This window comes from Elephantulus edwardii, unplaced genomic scaffold (genome assembly GCF_000299155.1).
Source record: "Elephantulus edwardii isolate Elephantulus edwardi_28Jun2011 unplaced genomic scaffold, EleEdw1.0 scaffold00048, whole genome shotgun sequence".
NCBI classification, from domain to species: Eukaryota; Metazoa; Chordata; class Mammalia; order Macroscelidea; family Macroscelididae; genus Elephantulus; species Elephantulus edwardii.
The window spans coordinates 14,744,162-14,761,319 of record NW_006399798.1 but is presented as its reverse complement, the minus strand read 5'-3'; the positions used below and the strand labels follow the sequence as shown (position 1 = coordinate 14,761,319).

Here is a 17,158-nt window from a genome sequence, read left to right as displayed (position 1 = left end):
GCTGATAGGCATGTGGGAGAGACAGCGAGCTCACAGGTCACCGTGTGTGTTCATGTCCCTGTGTTTTTCAGGCCAACAGCAAACTGAAGCAGATTGAGAAGGAATACACGCAGAAGCTTGCCAAATCTACCCAGGTAGGCAATGTGAGAAGCACTCATGTAAAAGCATTAAAGTTAATTCTTTTCACCTAATATCATGCATGTGATGGCTCTATGCATAAATAAAATTTGCCTTGAATAGTTCATTCTTATTAGAAAAATAAGGGGGAAATAGGCATACTCAAAACACACAAGGTACACACACACACACACACACTCACACTCCAGCTCAACTCAGACCTTGTAAAACCAGCCCGTACACTTGAACAAGCCCAGGCTCAAGCGATTTCACAAGGGCAGGAGGCACTTGCATCTGTGATGTAAGCGGTTCGATGCCATCTGAGTGGTTTTTGTTTTTTTTCTTACCCCTTCAGTATTCATTTTGCTGCACCTCAAGGCTCCTTATCGGCAGGATTCAAAACAACTAATAATCCTGCGTCAAATCAGCAGCTCAGCTGTTGACTCCTTTGGAGGGGGAAAGTGTAACTCCTTCTGTGCACATTTTGCTGCTTGTCGTTACCGTAGTAGTTTTAATAGAGAAAGGCCAGCAGTTGAGTGCTTGCCTCTACCTGCAGTGGGATGCTTGGCATGCTCTCTGCAGGAGGCAGGGGGTTCGCCTTCAGTTCCATTCCGAGAATCCCAGGCCTCGCTTGCTGCATGAGTTATTTTGGAATAAATAAACATTACTCATCTTCATTTTTCAGGTGGATAAATGAAGCCATTTGGTTTAGTGGGCATCACAACTAGTCATTTTAGCTCGTTTTTTTCCCCCCTTAGTATTTTGCTATTTTTGCATCTATACAGTGACATATTGTCATAAATTGGAATTCATGTACTATTTATTTTATGAATTGGCTCATAAAAACAGGAACAGCAAGAGAACATCAAAACCGGAGCAGTATTTGTATTTCGGAGGCTCTTCTCATGGTGTCTCCTTCAGTCTTCATTCACAGTATCTCAGGTTGGCAGCTGCTGTGGGCTCTGTATTTCCAACTGAGGAAACAGACTCAGAGATGTGAGGTTACACAAGTGAAGTTAGTAAGTGACCAAAGTCAGGGCCAACCTGGATCAGACTTCAAAGGAGGCGCTCTTAACTTTGACAGCAGCCTGCCCCAGTCTCTTTCATTTTTAATATGGCAGAAAGTTAATGGCTATTGTGAAATTTCAGAGATTCGACAATTATTGCTAAAGCACGCGTGTGTTATATAATACAGTGCATTAGGAAAGCATTCTGCCTTTGTCCAAGTGAAGAATCAGATGTATTTCTTTAAAAGACGACGGTCATGTCTTAATTGCCATTACTCCAGCCCTCCTTTGAGGATAGGTCATAGGGAGATACCCTTTTTAATCCATTGAGAAGAAAGACTCTCAGACAAAAAAAAAAGAGATCTTACTCTAACAGTTGATCTTGCTGACTTATCCTTGACACTCAGTGTCTTTTGCTTTTTGTTAAATGGGGGAGGTAAACCGAGAGTGAGATGAAAGATAGCAAATAAAAATGCTTAATTAATGAGAATATAAACAGGAGTCCCTAAGTTGAGCTGAAGGAGTATTTGCAGAAGCCTGATTAGTGGATACTCACACAAATTAAACCTTCCTTAGTGTAGAAGAAAGCCTAGGTCGAACTGAACTTGAATGCCAGCCCTACCACTTCCATGACCTTGAGCGAGTTACCTGGGCTCTTTGGAATCCAATTTCCTCATTTGTCAAATGAAGGAGGCGTACTTACCTCATATGGTTGTTTTAAGTACTTAATAAAACAATGCTGGAAGAGTGCAGAGGACAGTGCCTACTTCATAATACAGTTAACAACACTTAGCAAGAAGCTGTGGTGGTGTATGGTATAGTCCATGGGGGCTGCAACCAAAAGGTTCTTTTTTAAAATTTGATTATTTTTTTTTATTAATTTTAATGAACATTTACAGAGACTTTGGATTTCCGTGTATTCATTGTTGCACTTTTCTCCCTGCCTGACCTCCCCCTGCCTTCAGTTCACTCACTCTGCTCTTTGAAAAGTAAAAGAAAATTTCTCTCGTTGTTATACAATCCCTACCCCCAGGTCCACTCCACTATGCAGCCTTCATTTTGAAAAGTAAAAGAAAAATTCTCTCATTATTATACAATCTCTCCCCCCAAGTCCAGTATGCAGCCTTCGTTCTGGGCAGCCAGAAGGTTCTTACGGTGTCGGTGTTGTCGTTAGGTGCTGTCTAGTTAACTGCAGCTCTTAAAACCGGAAGGTTAGTGATTCAGACCCGCCAGCCAGTGCAGAGGAAGAGAAGGATGGGACAGTCTACTCCATTCAGATTTGCAGCCTCAGAAACCTGGTGAGGGGTCCCCATGAGCAGGGGCCGGCTCAGGGGCACTGGGTTGTTAGAAGAGTAGTATCAGCAGTCATTACTCATGGTAACAGCAGTCAAGAAGTCAAAAGACATGTTGCACTGGGATGAATCTGCCGTCAGGGATTCGTCCGAAGTGCTAAACAGCAGTGTCGGTGTAAAGACGTAAGTGTGCCCGATCCCAGCCAGGGTATTTTCAGTTGCTTTTATGCATCTGAAAGTTGGGCCATGACTAAGGATTATGCAAGAAGAGTCAATACCTTTGAGTTGTGGTGTTCGCCAAGAATATGGAACGTCCTGTGGACTACAAAAAACAAACAAACAAAACAAAACACAACAACCAAACCCGAGTCTGTCTTGGAGAAAGTGCGGCCAAGTTGCTCATTCGAGGCAGGGATGGTGAGGCTTCATCTCACACACTTAGGGCATGCTTTCATGAGGGGCCGGTCCTTGGAAAGAGACATCATGCTTGGAAAGACGGAGGGTTGGAGAAAGAGAGGAAGACCGTCAACAGGATGATGGACAGAGCTGTAACAGTGGGCAGCAGCGTGGTGAACACTGTCCTCACGGTGCCGCACAGGGCAGGGCTCACTCTGTCCATAGAGTCGCTGTGAGTTCCAGGTGACGCCCCATAACAACAACATAAGAAAGGTGAAAACGGAAAGGAAGAGATAAATAAATAGTGTCTAGAAGGCGAGAAGGATTGTTTATTCAGATATTCTGGGGTTCTCAGAAGGGTTTCCTTGGTTGTGTTTTCCAGTCAGAACTGACTTGTATTTGAGCCTCAAGTGGGTTTTCAGAGGCTGTAAATCACACAGGAGGAGATCACCTTGAGGTTGGCAGCACAGCCTCTTCCCACAAGGCCACCAGAACTCGCTAGATCAAATTAATGGGTAGTAGTACTCCCACTTTATAGGTGTGGAAACTGAGGCCCATGGAAAGTGAGTAGTTTCTCCCAGAGTCAGAATATTGGCGTCTTATGGAGTAAGACTCAAGCCTATCTTTTCAACTCCAAGTACTCTCACCCCTGACTTTTTTCCCCTGTATTCTTCTATTTTGATCTCTGTATTGTTTGGAGGTGCTCTGTTGAGTGATTCCTAGATTTTTGGTGCTTAAGAATTAATAAAATCTACCATCCTAGAGAGGGTTAAACCAGGCTGCTCCTTGGAGGCAAGGATTCTGGGGCTTCGCCTGACATACTTTGGACATGTTGTAAGGAGAGACAGGTCTTTGGAGAAGGACATCATGCTGGGCAAAGTGGAGGGACAGCGCAAGAGGGGAAGACCCTCTATGAGGTGGATTGATTCAGTGACTGGGATATTCGGGATGGGTGTGTCAGAGGCAGTGAGATTGGCACAGGATAGAGCAGGGTTTAGGGCTATTGTACATAGGGTCGCTATGAGTCGCAAGTGACTCGACGGCACATAACAACAACACCTCCAAAATTTGGAGTGACACAAGATTATTTACTGTTTTCCCAAACCAAAGGGAAAAATGAAAATAGCAGCAGCTATCATATACTATAATTGTGATTTAATAAATGAGAATGTTAACACCAAAAGAGTCCTAATAACAAAAGATAGTCCTTTTCATAAAAGATAAGATGATAATCTGTCATTACTAATATTTTTCCCACCTCTACATGAATACTATATTGTTATATATCATCATTTGTTCTATAGATCAGCTCAACTCATTACTGTTGAGTCAGAACCAATTAACAGCTGGTCATCCAGTAGGTTTCTGGAAGTAGTAAATCATACGGGAGGAGATGGCCCATCTTTCACCTGCAGGGCAGCTGATGGATTTGAACTACCCGTCTTTGGGTTGACAGTACAACTTCCTACACCCTGGCTCCCTGTTATGTAGATACATACTAGATACTAGAAGACACTATGTAGATACTAGAACTTCCTGTTATGTAGATACATTTTATAAATACGCCTTTAAGTTTATTATATACATATATTTATTTCTAAACTATATCAATATATCTGTACTAGTACAAGTATATGTGCGTGGTTGTGGTTGAGGTGTGCCATCAGGTCAGATCCAACCTATAGCTGATCCTTTAGTGCATTTTCAGAGGCAGTAAATCATATGGGAAGAAATTGTCCCTCCGTTTCCTGCAGAGTAACTGCTGGATTCAAACTATGTGCCTTTGGGATTGCAGCACAGCTTCTTAATATTGGGCCACCAGACCGCCATATATTATATTTTGTTTTTATGTGCCATTGAGTCATTTGCAACTCATAGCGACCCTATGTACAAGAGCCCTAAACGCCATTCTATCCTGTGCCAACCTCGCTGTCTCAAACACATTCATTCCCACCACTCCACTCACAGAATCAATCCATCTCATCGAGGGTCCTCCTCTCCTGCGCCGTCCCTCCACTCTCCTGAACATGATGTCCCTCTCCAAGGACCATTCCCTCCTTGCAGCATGCCCAAAGTATGTTAGATGAAACCTCAGAATCCTTGACTCCAGGGAACATTCTGGCTTCACCGTCTCCAGGACAAACCTGTTTGTTCTCCTAGCAGTCCACAGTATATCCATCACTCTTCTCCAGCACCACAACTCAAAGGCATCAATTCTCTTTCTATCATCCCTATTCACTGTCCAACTCACCAATGCATAGCATGTAATTGCAAAGACTGGAGCCGGGATCAGGCGCACCTTAGTCTCCAGCCTGGCATCGTTGCACTTCAGTACTCTTGAGAGGTCCCTCACAGCTGACTTTCCCAACGCAATTCGTCTCCTGATTTCCTGGCTGCTGTTACCAAGAGTGTTGACTGTGGAACCAAGTAAACTAACTGTTAACTATCATATATAAGTGTGTTTAGATAGATAGATAGATAGATAGATAGATAGATAGATAGATAGATAGATAGATAGATAGATATGGAGATAGAGAGAGAGAGAGATATCTTTAAAAAAACAAAACAAAACAAAAAAAACCAAAACCACCACACACATCGGTCTCCCAGACCCATTGCCATCAAGTCAGTCTCAACTCCATCAGGTTTCTCAAGCTTTGAATCTTTATAGGAGAAGAGAGCCTACCTTTCCCCCGATGAGCAGCTGGTGGATTCAAACCACTGACCCTTCACTTACCAGAGCAAACACACACACACTGGCATTTGAGGAATTCTGTTCCGCATTATGAGTACTTTAAAATGAGTGTTCTAAAACTTAACTGTGGATCAGCTTTTCTGTTTTCAAGTGACAGTTTGCTGAAATCCTTAAGCTGATGAGAACACCAGAAGCAAAGATGTTTAACTCTGTTTATCAGATTTAAGCAAAAATCAGATTTTTAAAAATCCTCCTCTCAAAAATAAATAAATAAATAAATAAACCAGCCCAACCCTGTAATAAAACGAATGCACTAGTAATAAATACCTTGGTACCCAGGAGATTCTTGGGGTTTTTGGAAAATAGTTTGAATATTTTCCTTCTTTAAAAGAAGTTACTCAGGCTTTAAGATTTTGGTCAAGGGTCTGAATAGCCCGACGTCCTGGCACAGCTGAGGCCTGTGTCTCACCTCTGGGATTCTCCCAGAGCACCATGATGAAAATGTTGGGAGCAGCTCTAAGTAAGCATGTTCCCAAATACCATTTCCTTCAGAGCCACCCATTTGTTCTTTATACCTTACTATACACATTAACCTTCCCTTTTAAATTTTAATATGATTTTCCTCACTCAAATGACTCACTTCTTGGCCATTTTTCAAAGGAAGGCATTAAGGCATTGCTATTTTGCAAGAACATATGTAGGTGGAAATGCGAAGACGAAAGCTGGCTTGCCAGCTGAGCCCACCCACTGTCTGGCCTCACTGCTGCCCATTCTGGCTTCATGCACTGTGTGCAGATCATGCGTGGGCGTGGTCCCACATGTCCCACCTGCTTCCGACGTGGCTGTCGCTTCCAGGGTGATAACTCTGAATGCAGAGGTGTCAAGGAATCCACTGTTCTCCCCGCTTTAGGAAGGCCTTCAGCGTTTACCTACCCGTCCCAGTATGCTTCGTTTTATCTGTTGCATTTGAAGGAAGTAAAAATGTCAGTCATTGCCATGGAATTGGAATCAACTCTTAGCTGTCCCTCCAGTGGGTTTTCAGAGGCTCTAAACTGCATGGAAGAAGATTGTCTGCTTTCTGCCTTGGAGCAGCTGGGGGATTCAAACTCTTTGCCTTTTGGTTGGCAGCATAAATTCTTAACCACCAGGCAACGGGAGCTCCCGCTGAAGGACGAGCTTTCTAAGACTCTCAAACTGTATTGTAATCTGAAAATCAAGTGAGTGGGTTAAAGAGGAGACCTTGACTCTCTAGAAAAAAAAATGTTATTTTTAAGACATTAAGTAAAATTATTTGTACTTAGGCAGAGTAGAAATTACTTAACAGTACTTATCAATTCAGCAGTTTCGTCAGTTGGCACATCAGGTTGGGAACAGAATCGACCCCAAATAGTACTCCTTTTGCCTACCAAAGTATGAATTTCCAATATCCATATGGAAGTGATTATTCTAATAACTTCTTTCTCTGAAGCTAACACAGGATAAGCAGTTGAGTGGCAAGATTTTGGTTGTGAATTTTTGTTAAAAATGGAAAGTTTTTATTATGATTGTGCAGATTGGTGTTCATTTCCTCAGAAAGTCGCAGCATGATGCCTCAGTAACAAGCGTAGGTTCCACAAGTGCCATCTGCCAGCTGGTCGTATTTTCATGTTTACCACGATCGTGTGTTTTCACCACTTGAATGTGTATTGAGTGCCAGTCGTATGCATTGAGCGAAGGAGAGCTCACTCTGTTGTGTTGGACTCTTACGTAACACAGAGTGTTACTTACGGAAAGCATACTAATCTGGTTATTAGGATTACTTGTCAGTCTGAAGTAAACCATATATCCTCTTTTTAAAAAAAAAAATTCTTTTTGGCTGCCCCCTTTTTTCCATTAGCCTGTCAGTCAAGCACGCTGTCGACCTATTAATCTAGCCAAGTTGTTCCACCTGAAGTATTCTCTCTCATATCACCCTCATACTTTTTTAAAAATCAGTTTCCAGAGACACAGTCATATTCCCCCCGAGGATTCTCATTATCCCCTCAGAGACTGTCAAGTTTTGTTTTGCACACAAAAGCAAACCTGCCCTCCTCAGAACATCCGGGTCTCTGCCAGCAACCCCTTCCAGAACCTGGCTGGCTTGCTTGCTTTTTTGATGTGCTCTTGCAATGTGACTTCTCTACTTCCCGCCCTTGTGGTCATTTAAAGTAGCCCAAAATATGTTTATCTTCAGTCTCTGATCACTTGAAAGCAAATCTTAATCTTGGTGTTTTACAAAGAGACAATATTGCTTTGCATTTTACAACTATGGCCCTGCAGTCTTAGGTGTGCAAGCCTACCCACGTGGTAAAAGTGTGTAGAACACATATATGTGACAGACATAAGTCCACCACTTCTATGAAGTTGTGGTTTATTCAGATGGAAAGATTGGAGCAGCAGTTATTTTTACTCTTAGGGTCCGTGTTCTTCAACTCTATGTTGGACCAAGGCAAGGTGTCTCCTGCTTCCCTCCAGCGTCTCCTGTTCAGTGAGGGTGCGTGAGATCACCAGCCTGTGCGTCACATCTGCTGTAGGAATTCACCCTTGTCTGTCTGGATCACCACAGTGCTGTGAGGGGTCACTGAATCCAGGCTAGCGCTGGAGTAAAGAGCACTTGAGCAAAATTCTGAAAACATCTTCATGCTCAATGAATCCCTTCACGTAAACCTCTATAAGGGTTCAATTGTGTATTTGATATTATTATTATTATTATTATTATTATTATTATTATTATTATTTTCATATTTGATCATTTATGAACTCTCAAAATGTTGGTTTGTGCGAATGAGTTTGCACAGATGGCTGAGTGCAGACCTGCTGATTAGCAGGTTGGCAGATCAAACCCAATCAGAGACTCCGAGGAGCAGACCTGTGTGGTTGTTGACGCACAGGATGGGAGAAGGGACTCTGTTCCTTTGCTCAAGATGCATCACTGGTTCAAACTCACCTGGATGGGTTTGAAGACCTGATAATCTACCTCCTGGTGTTCTTCTTCTAGTAAACTATAGCCAAGAAAATTCTGTGGTACACTTCTCCTTCTCACATGAGGTTACTGGGAGTCAAAATGGACTCAAAAGCACCTAACAACAATATGTATGTCAATAGTAATGGTTTAGATTTCTATTGGACTTGACTTGTGGGGAACTCTACACCGTTCCTATCATTGTCTTACAGTATTGTTATCTAGTTCAAACATAAGAAGTTGTTGAGAAAACTGAGTTCAAGAAGCACAAATTACTGGCACTAATTGGTTCCTCCAGCCAGTGTTTCTTTCTAGCCAGCATTCCTGCCAAAAAACAAACACAATTAACTGTGTTCTAACCCAGGATCAGTGTTGTCTCTTTGATTAGAAAAAACAATCATTTTCTGATTTTAAAAAGTTATCACATTGGCTTTAAAGGAAGTGAATCCATCCAAATTGAAGGAGTAGAAACTCTGGCGGCCTAGTGGGTAAGAAGTTGTGCTGCCAACCAAAAGGCGAGTGGTTCGAATCCACCAAGCTGTTCCACGGGAAAGATGGACAGTCACCTCCTGTGCAGTTTACATCCTCTGCAGGCCTCCTGGAGGGTTAGCTAGGAGTTGGATCAAACTCAACGGCACATAACAACAGTAACAAATGGAAGGAAGAGCGGTGCTTTCATTGTGCCGAGCCCCTTCCATGAAATGTACCAGGCCCTTCATCAAGCACATACTTTGAGAACTTGAGAGACCCAAGTCATGATTACATTTCTCTACTGCACAGCCAGAGTCTCAGAAATTACATGCCTCGAACCAATATAAGCCTTAATGAAATGTGTATGTTAGGAAGAAAAGAACCTTCATTATGTCATACTAAACCTTTCTCCAGTCTTTGAAAACCGTGGTTAGGAGTGACTGGTTGGAGGAACCAGTTAGTGCCCGATTGATCTGACTGCGCAGTTCACACCCCACCTGTCTCCTCCGTGGCATCTTCGGCCGTCTGAAATGTTGGAGCTTTTGCTAGGCTTCTGTTTTCTCATTGATGGAAGATAGTTACTAAGGTTTGTCTCACATGAGTAGCTAACATGAGAACCCAAAGGTCCTTAGCACAATCCAGGAAAGTGAGTAAACAGCCCACAATTACAGGGCAGAGCTAGGCGACTGTGAAGAACTCTTTTCTCTAGTGATCTCAGCTCAACATACTGTTCTGTTAAAGGGCAGAACAGCTTTCCTCATTCTCGTAAGTGTGTTTTTCAGCAAAATAAGATCTGATGCACTTGATATTTTTGAGATCACAGATGTTCTTTCTCCTGGTGAGTAAACAGTGTGGAATGTTAGAGTGGGAACATCTTCCAAATATATTTGGTTCAGCACTTGCTCACCATTCACAGTTTTTTGCTCGTGTTTCATTGTGTGGAATTTCAGGCATTATGGTGTGTGATATGTTAATTGAAAATATTTTTGCTTGTGGAGTAGAGTTTTGCCAAAGCCAACCTTTTGTCGCACATAAATACATGTAAACTAGACGCCTCTCAGTGAAGAGCTGGCAGTCATAGCATGCCGTTTTCATTTTAGATCATAGCCGAACTTCAGGCAACCGTTTCCGCTCTGAAAGAAGAGAACAGCCGGCAGCAGCTTGCTACAGAAAGGCGGCTCCAGGATGTTACACAGAAGTTTGAAGATGAGAAGAAGCAGCTGATTAGAGATAATGACCGAGCAATCAAGGTAATCTGAAGACTTCAGTGAGCAGTGGTACCAGCTGCTTTAAAGTAATTAAAAGGAGGCCTGAAATCCCAGCAGTGGGCAGATGAATGCAGGTATCTGGCTTGCTCACGCAGCCTGCAGTCATGCCACGCACTGGACGCTGCCTTTGATGTAGCCAGTGACTCAGGCCCACTTCCCTTCCCTCTCCGGGATCACATGCCTGCACAGAAACTCATTTTTGGCAAGCCTGCTCCATTCACATTGAACAAATAATTTGGAAATATCCTGCTCACTCTCGCTCTCTCTTGCCTCTCCTCTCTCTTCTCACTTCTTTCTTCTCTCTTCTTTCTCTCTCTCTCTCACTCTCACTCTCATTTGAGCCTCCTTTACACACTCAATAGCTTTGGAATTGTCTCTCAAAATTAGAATGTGTGTTTTCACCCAGGATGGCTGGGTAATAAATTCAGAAGTCAGCTTTCAACTTCCATTCTGCTCTTTGCCCACCTCCTTTCACTCTGTCTCCGCATAATGAGGAATAACCTGTTAGAGGGTTGGCATGCCAACCCCTTGATGTGCTTTGACGTAGTGCAGGCTGGATGTGTTGCTGCTGGGAATCAAGGCTGTTTCCAAGAGGCTTCAGAGAATCGCCCCTTTCATAGCACCGAGCGCTCCCGGGCCCCGATTCTGGAGGCGAGAGGCAGTGAGGGCTCAACAAAGTTTCTTCTTGGCTTCATCACGTGAATTTTACTGTAAAACGTCAACATCACACTGTGTTTAATCTGTGAGGATAAGCATCTGGAAACCTTTATAAATAAGGTTTAAAAGAGAACAAAACCTTTTCTTAAACAATTCCCCGTAAAAGATTATTTTTCAGTGATTTACTTTGTTGGAAAGCACGTGGAGTAATCAGACAAAGCAAAGAAAAAGGAAAGAAACATTTGGGTTTGATCACCATCCTTGTCTATCTGACTCCTCTATCATCTTCTCTGAAGCCCAGTGTAGGCTACAGTGTAGTCCGTGTAATCGAGGAGCGTGTTCTTTTTTTGCCACTAAGCCTGGACAAATTGTTGTTGGTCAAACATTCTTCTAGGTCGTATAGCCCTGATCTGTCCACTTGCTGTACAGAGGTGACTCGTGGTTGCTGTGATGCCAAACACTGACACTGATGAGTCAAATGTGATAATGGTCACCCATGGTGGACAGTGTTTGGTGGAACTTCCCGATTAAAACAAGCTTGGAAGCAGGAGTGGCATCCACTTCCGAAACAGCTTGCCTCTGGGAACCCTGTGAACTTGGAGAAACAATGAAAGTTATACAAGTGTCCAGGTCTTTCGTTCATAGGGTCACTATGAGTTGTCTACAAACAACAGGAAGAAGAAGCCTGGATAACACTCAATAGAATAAAACATCGTGCACGCTTTGGAAGTGAGGACTTACTTTTTGTAAATGACATTTTCCTTAGTGATTCCCCCAGTGATTTTTTTTTCCACCAACCTATAGATGTTAGGAATAGGTGGGTGAGTAGAGAGCTGTGCTGCCACCCCAGACCCAGGTGGTTCAAATCCACCAGCTGCTCTGAGGGAGAAGGTGAGCAGTCTTCTCCCATGGGACTTACAGCCTCTGAAAAGCCTCTGGAGGGTCAGCTCTGTGTCATTTCCAACTCGACAGTCATGAGTTGAGTTTATATACCTAAGGAGTCTAGTTGTCTCGTGGGTAAGAAGTTGTTGTGCTGCCAGTCCAAAGGCAGGTAGTTCGATTCCACCAGTTGCTCCAAGGGAGAAGAATGAGCATCCTTTCCCATGCACTTCACAGCCTCTGAAAACCCACTGGAGAGTCAGCTATGAATCTGTTCTGACTCAACGACAATGACTTTGAATCTGATATGTGTTGTGGTTGTTATTGTGTGCCATCTAGTTGGAACTGACCCATAGCTGACCCTCCAGCTGGTTTTCAAAGGCAGTAACATATTGGTATGTGTTAGGAGGCTCAAAAAGGAAATGTTTAATTTCTTTTTAATATTCTGATAATATTTTGAGCCCTTGAAGCCTTTTTCATGTCCATGTACACAGAAAACACCTGTTGCTAGAACGGTGTCTTGCTATACATGAATTGAATCACGTACTTGATTTAAATTGTTTTGGTTATATTAAAAGCTTCTTTTAAATTTATTTCCTTTTCACCTTATGTCCAAATACCAAGAAATGGTTAAGTCTTAAATTTTAAATAAGTGCTTGAATCCTGGTAAACCAGAGATGGGAACACAAAGTAAGTTACTTTGTGCTAACAGTACAGTCCTGCTATCATTTCTCAGAGGTGAAAGAATTCTAGTTAGTATGTGGCTGCTGTTGTTAGTTGCTGTCAGTTCTGCCGGCTCACGACCACCTCAGTGAGCAGAGGAGAATGTCTCGTAGGGTTAAGATTGTGATCGTTCAGAACTGAATTACCAACATTGTCTCCCAAGGTGCCTTTGGGTGGATTCCCACCACTAATCGTCTGGCTTGGAGTACGCCTAGTGATAAGGAGCTGTGCCGCCAACCTGAAGGCACACGGTTCAAATCCACCAGCTGTTCTGTGGGAAAAAGATGGGCAGTCACCTCCCATGCAATTTATTGCTTCTGAAAACCTGCTGAAGGGTCAGCTATGGCTCAGGTCTGAGTTGACGGTATATAATAACACAACAACAATATGAAAGTGTATTTAACCATTTGTATCATCCAAGGACTCATATAATAAATATATCTAATTATTTGATTTTTGCCATTTTAATCCTTCTACCCAATAATGGGGAAAACCATTCAAGCCCTCATTTCGAAACAATACTAAATAATAATGACCAAATTTAAAGGGTAGCCTTTTACATATGTTGTATGTGTGACCTCCAAAATGTAGCTGTCCGTTCACTCACGCACTCCTTTCCCTTGGGTCAGAACCCGCTCCTAGCTGACCCTGCAGCAGCCTTTCAGAGGCCGTGTATCACACAGGAGGGGACTGCCCTTCTTTCCTCCTCAAGGCGGCCATGGGGTACCCAAGCACAAAGAATTGAAAATACAGGGAGCTCTGGTGATATGGTGGCAAGAAGCTGCACTGCAGTCCCAGAGGCGCGTGGTTCTAATCCACCAGATGTTGGAGAAGGAGGGACAATCTCCTCCTGTATCAGTCAGATCCCATTTGACGGTACACACACAAAAAATAATAAATTCTTGCAATGAATGAATGGAAATCCAAAACCTCTGTAAAAAAAAAAAATAAATAAAAATTAAAAAAATTTAAAAAATAATAAATTCTTTAAAATTTTTAAAGAAAGAATTAAAAATACAGCATGGCTGGACATATTTCAGTTTGGATTCATCCAAATTATGCACCAAGCAAGTGATATTTATGTTCTTCTGACTTACTTTAAAGATGCTAAGATAATATAATTCATTAGCATTTGTAGTGGATAAAAGAATAATAGCTGATGTTTATTCAATATATGCTTGTGTTCCAGCCTCACTCCCAAGCAGTCTCATGCAGCTCCTGTCCCATTGTCTTCTTGAAGCTTAACAACTATCTTCATGAAGATATTTCTGTCTTCTCCATTGTGCAGAAAGAATGATGTCAACTCACCCAAATCAGATAACCAGCCCAAGGTCACAGAGCTAAGCAGCTGGTAGGTCCTGGTTCAGGTGACTAGCTGTGTGACCCGAGAGCCTCAGCTCTAAACTAGTAGACCAGACCCCAGCCTCTGCGTTCTGATTAAGCAAGAAAGACAGTGACCAAGGGCTCACATGAACCTCTTAGCCTCTGTCTCATTCTCTCCAGGCCTGAGCTCTTGATGAGGTGGTGTTTTTGCAACAGATCTTTGTTTTACACATTCTAATTACATTTCACTATTTTATACGTATGCCTCAGAGACACGAACAGTCACCAGGAGTCTTGACTCTCTGAGAGCCAGTATGTTTGTCTGTGGGCAGATTAATGAAGGCATCCAAATAGTGCACACACTACTGTTTAACAAACTTCAGCGTACTTCCTGGCCTGGTGAGGAGCAGAGCTCCCACGGAAGTCCATGGAGCAGAGTTCCCACCAGTCCCGGGCTTACCGTGTTTCCTCAGATAAACAGCCCCTTTCTCTGAAGTAGTTCTTCAGAAAAATCTAAGGTTTAAAGTATCTGGCGTAGTACAACTTGGTAAATGATTCTGGAGGACAAGAGTGCCATGCAGTCGTTACCAAAGGGCCTGGGAGCCATGCCTTGTTTTTGACCCCTTTCCATAATTTGTCCTAAAGTAGTAATTTAAGAGCTGCATTAAGATTTAACTAGCCGAGAGGAGGCACTGTGGCACTCATCCATTCATTCGTTCAGTGGATATCTGCAGAGCTCACATTTCTGTGCCATTGCTGAGCTCATATTCTACCTTGGCCCAGCATTCTCTGTCTCCTTTCCATAGTCTCGTTTTCACTGTCATATAAATTGACATCTGTGCAGTATTGCAATGGCTATTTTGGAGAATATTTAAAGATATTGAAGACATTCATAAGGTACCTTTAAATGGAAAATCAGATTGCAAAATATTACATAATATGAGCTCGTTTTTACAGATGAAAAAATCCACATAAAAGAAAAAAGCCTGAAATTATACAATAAATTGTACTAGTGGTTATCTCTGAGTCACGGGATTTATGGTGATTTTCCTTCTTTTATCTTAGCTTTATATTTTCAGCTATCTGTAATGTCACTCCTACAATAGAAACAATGATAAATGCTTGGTTCAAAAGGAAGAGCTCCTAGTCTGCAGGAATTCAGAGGGTATTAAGGGGTAAGTTTTCAGCTGATGTCGCCCCAGCCATGGTCCTCCTTAAGCAGTACCAGAAAAGGCAAGGTCTTCCACAGAATAGAATTCCTTTAGTGTAAAAAGAGTTATAGAGACAAATGAATTCATAAACGCAGATCTTTTATGCTGCATTAAGCTGCCTTTTAAAATTGAGAGGAAAAAAAAATCTTTATCACTCGCTTACTGCTTTAACTAACTCTACATTTTAAAGCAAGCTTCTAAAAAGAGTTATCTGCATAACAAACCTTCCCAATACTTAGCAGCTTAATGCAACAAATAGGTCCTGTGCTCATTATTCTTGGATTGGGAGTTTAGGCAAGTACCAGCAGGACAGTCGTGTGCTGCTCTGTGTGGCCTCAGTGGACTCCTCTTGGGCCCGTTCAGTAGGAAGCGTGGAGCTAGAACATCAAAGGTTCAAGGCCTATCCGCACAGCCTCTCCAACAAGGTGGTCAGGCCTTTCCCCTGAGAGCTGGTATCTAAGAGGGAATATTCAAAAACCTGAAGGCAGAACTGTGCCATTCCCAAGGCCTAGAAGTGCCACTGTATTGTTTCCACCACAGCTCATTGCTCAAAACGTCGCAGGGCTAGGCCCATATGGTGGTGCCAGAAAAATAGATTCTATGAGTGAATGGGATTTTGAGACCTTCTGAAATCTACCCCAGTATTCCCTCCTAAAGGTTCACTTTTCATTTCTCATTCATCCTTCAACCATATAAAGTAGTACAAAGAAAAATTCTATATCCTTGTTAGCCAGATCAGCTTTGTTCATTAACAGGGTAACATGTTTGCATGAGTCTTTAAAAAAATAATAATAATCTCCGTGTGTGTGTGTGTGTGTGTGTGTGTGTGTGTGTGTGTTAGGGAGGATATAATCCCTTATATATACTCATCCTCCCCACTGGACCAGTAAGCAACATCATGATAGATGGAGACCAGATTGAAATTGTCAACAATTCCATCTTACTGGACTCACAGTCAACACTCTTGGTGCCAAAAGTCAGGAGCCTGGGAGACATAGTGCACTGGAAAAGTCTTCAGTCAGGGGCCTCTCCAAATTACTGCTGTCAGCAATGATGTCAGCTTGAAGACTGAACTGCATCTTATTCAGGCCATGGTCTTGTCAGTCACCTCCCATGCATCTGAGAGTTGGACAGTGAATAAGGATGATCAAGAACTGAAGCCTTTGAGCTGTGGTGTTGGAGAAGAGCACCGAATGTCCCATGAACTGCCAAAAGAACAAACAGATGTGTCTTTGGAAAAGGCCAGGACAGCCAGGCTTCTCTGTGGAGGCGTGGATTGAGGAGCTGCATCTCACATCCTTTGAGCAAGTTGCTAGAGAAGCTATTCGTTGCAGAGAGAGATCATGCTTGGAAAGGTGGAGAGTCGATGGAATGGAGGAAGACCCTCAACAAGACAGATTGACACAGTGACTTCAGCAGTGGCTCAAGTGTGTCAGGGATGATGGGGCTGGCACAGGACAGGACAGGGTTCACATCTGTTCGTAGGGTCGTTATGAGCCACACTCAATGGCACCTAACAGCAATATGTGTGCTCGTTATAAATAATTCGAAATTGAGGAAAAAGCCCAAAGGTAATTTTTTTTATGTTCCGCTTAGACCCATCACCCAAGGGTAAATTTAAAACAATATTCTTTTCAATAATTAATTTTTTTAAAAAAATCTTCATTGCCATCCCATAAACTCTGACTCCTAGAGGCACCATAGAAATGGGGCAAAACTGCTCAGTGGGGTTTCTGATTCTGGAACCCTGGCAGTAAAATGCTTAACCCCTGGGCCACCAGGACTCCTCAAGTCTAGATGAGGATTCCTGACTCCTCACTGCTGTCAAATCAGAAGCTGCTCAGAGTCGACCCTCCGGTGGGTTTCGATCACTGGAGCAGCGTGGTCTGTGGGCCAGCAGCACAGCGCCTGAAGAAGGACCCCAAGAACTCCAATATGCGTCTGGATTAGCCAGGATCAAGTCATTTATAAACTGTGTCTAGATTCTAGCTCTTTCATGTCATCGTTTTCTGGAACATGTAACCCGGACTAACGTGTAGCATCTATCTGCCCATTGGCCTCTCAGAGGTTGGAGTGTGGAGTGGGGAACAGGCAGTGAGGGCCGAGGAGGGAAGAGCGGGAGCAGGCGTGTGTGTGCCG

The 17,158-nt window shown here is 42.9% G+C and overlaps 1 protein-coding gene across 1 annotated transcript in view; it reads left to right on the top strand.

Annotated features, from left to right (window-relative positions):
• The window catches only part of CEP112 (centrosomal protein 112kDa), a 489,757-nt gene that overhangs the window by 363,038 nt on the left and 109,561 nt on the right, over positions 1-17,158 (top strand). Inside the window, exons 23-24 of the mRNA XM_006886401.1 lie at positions 72-134; positions 10,059-10,208. Coding sequence (XP_006886463.1) covers positions 72-134; positions 10,059-10,208 — 213 coding nt within the window. The remainder of the gene's footprint in view (positions 1-71; positions 135-10,058; positions 10,209-17,158) is intronic.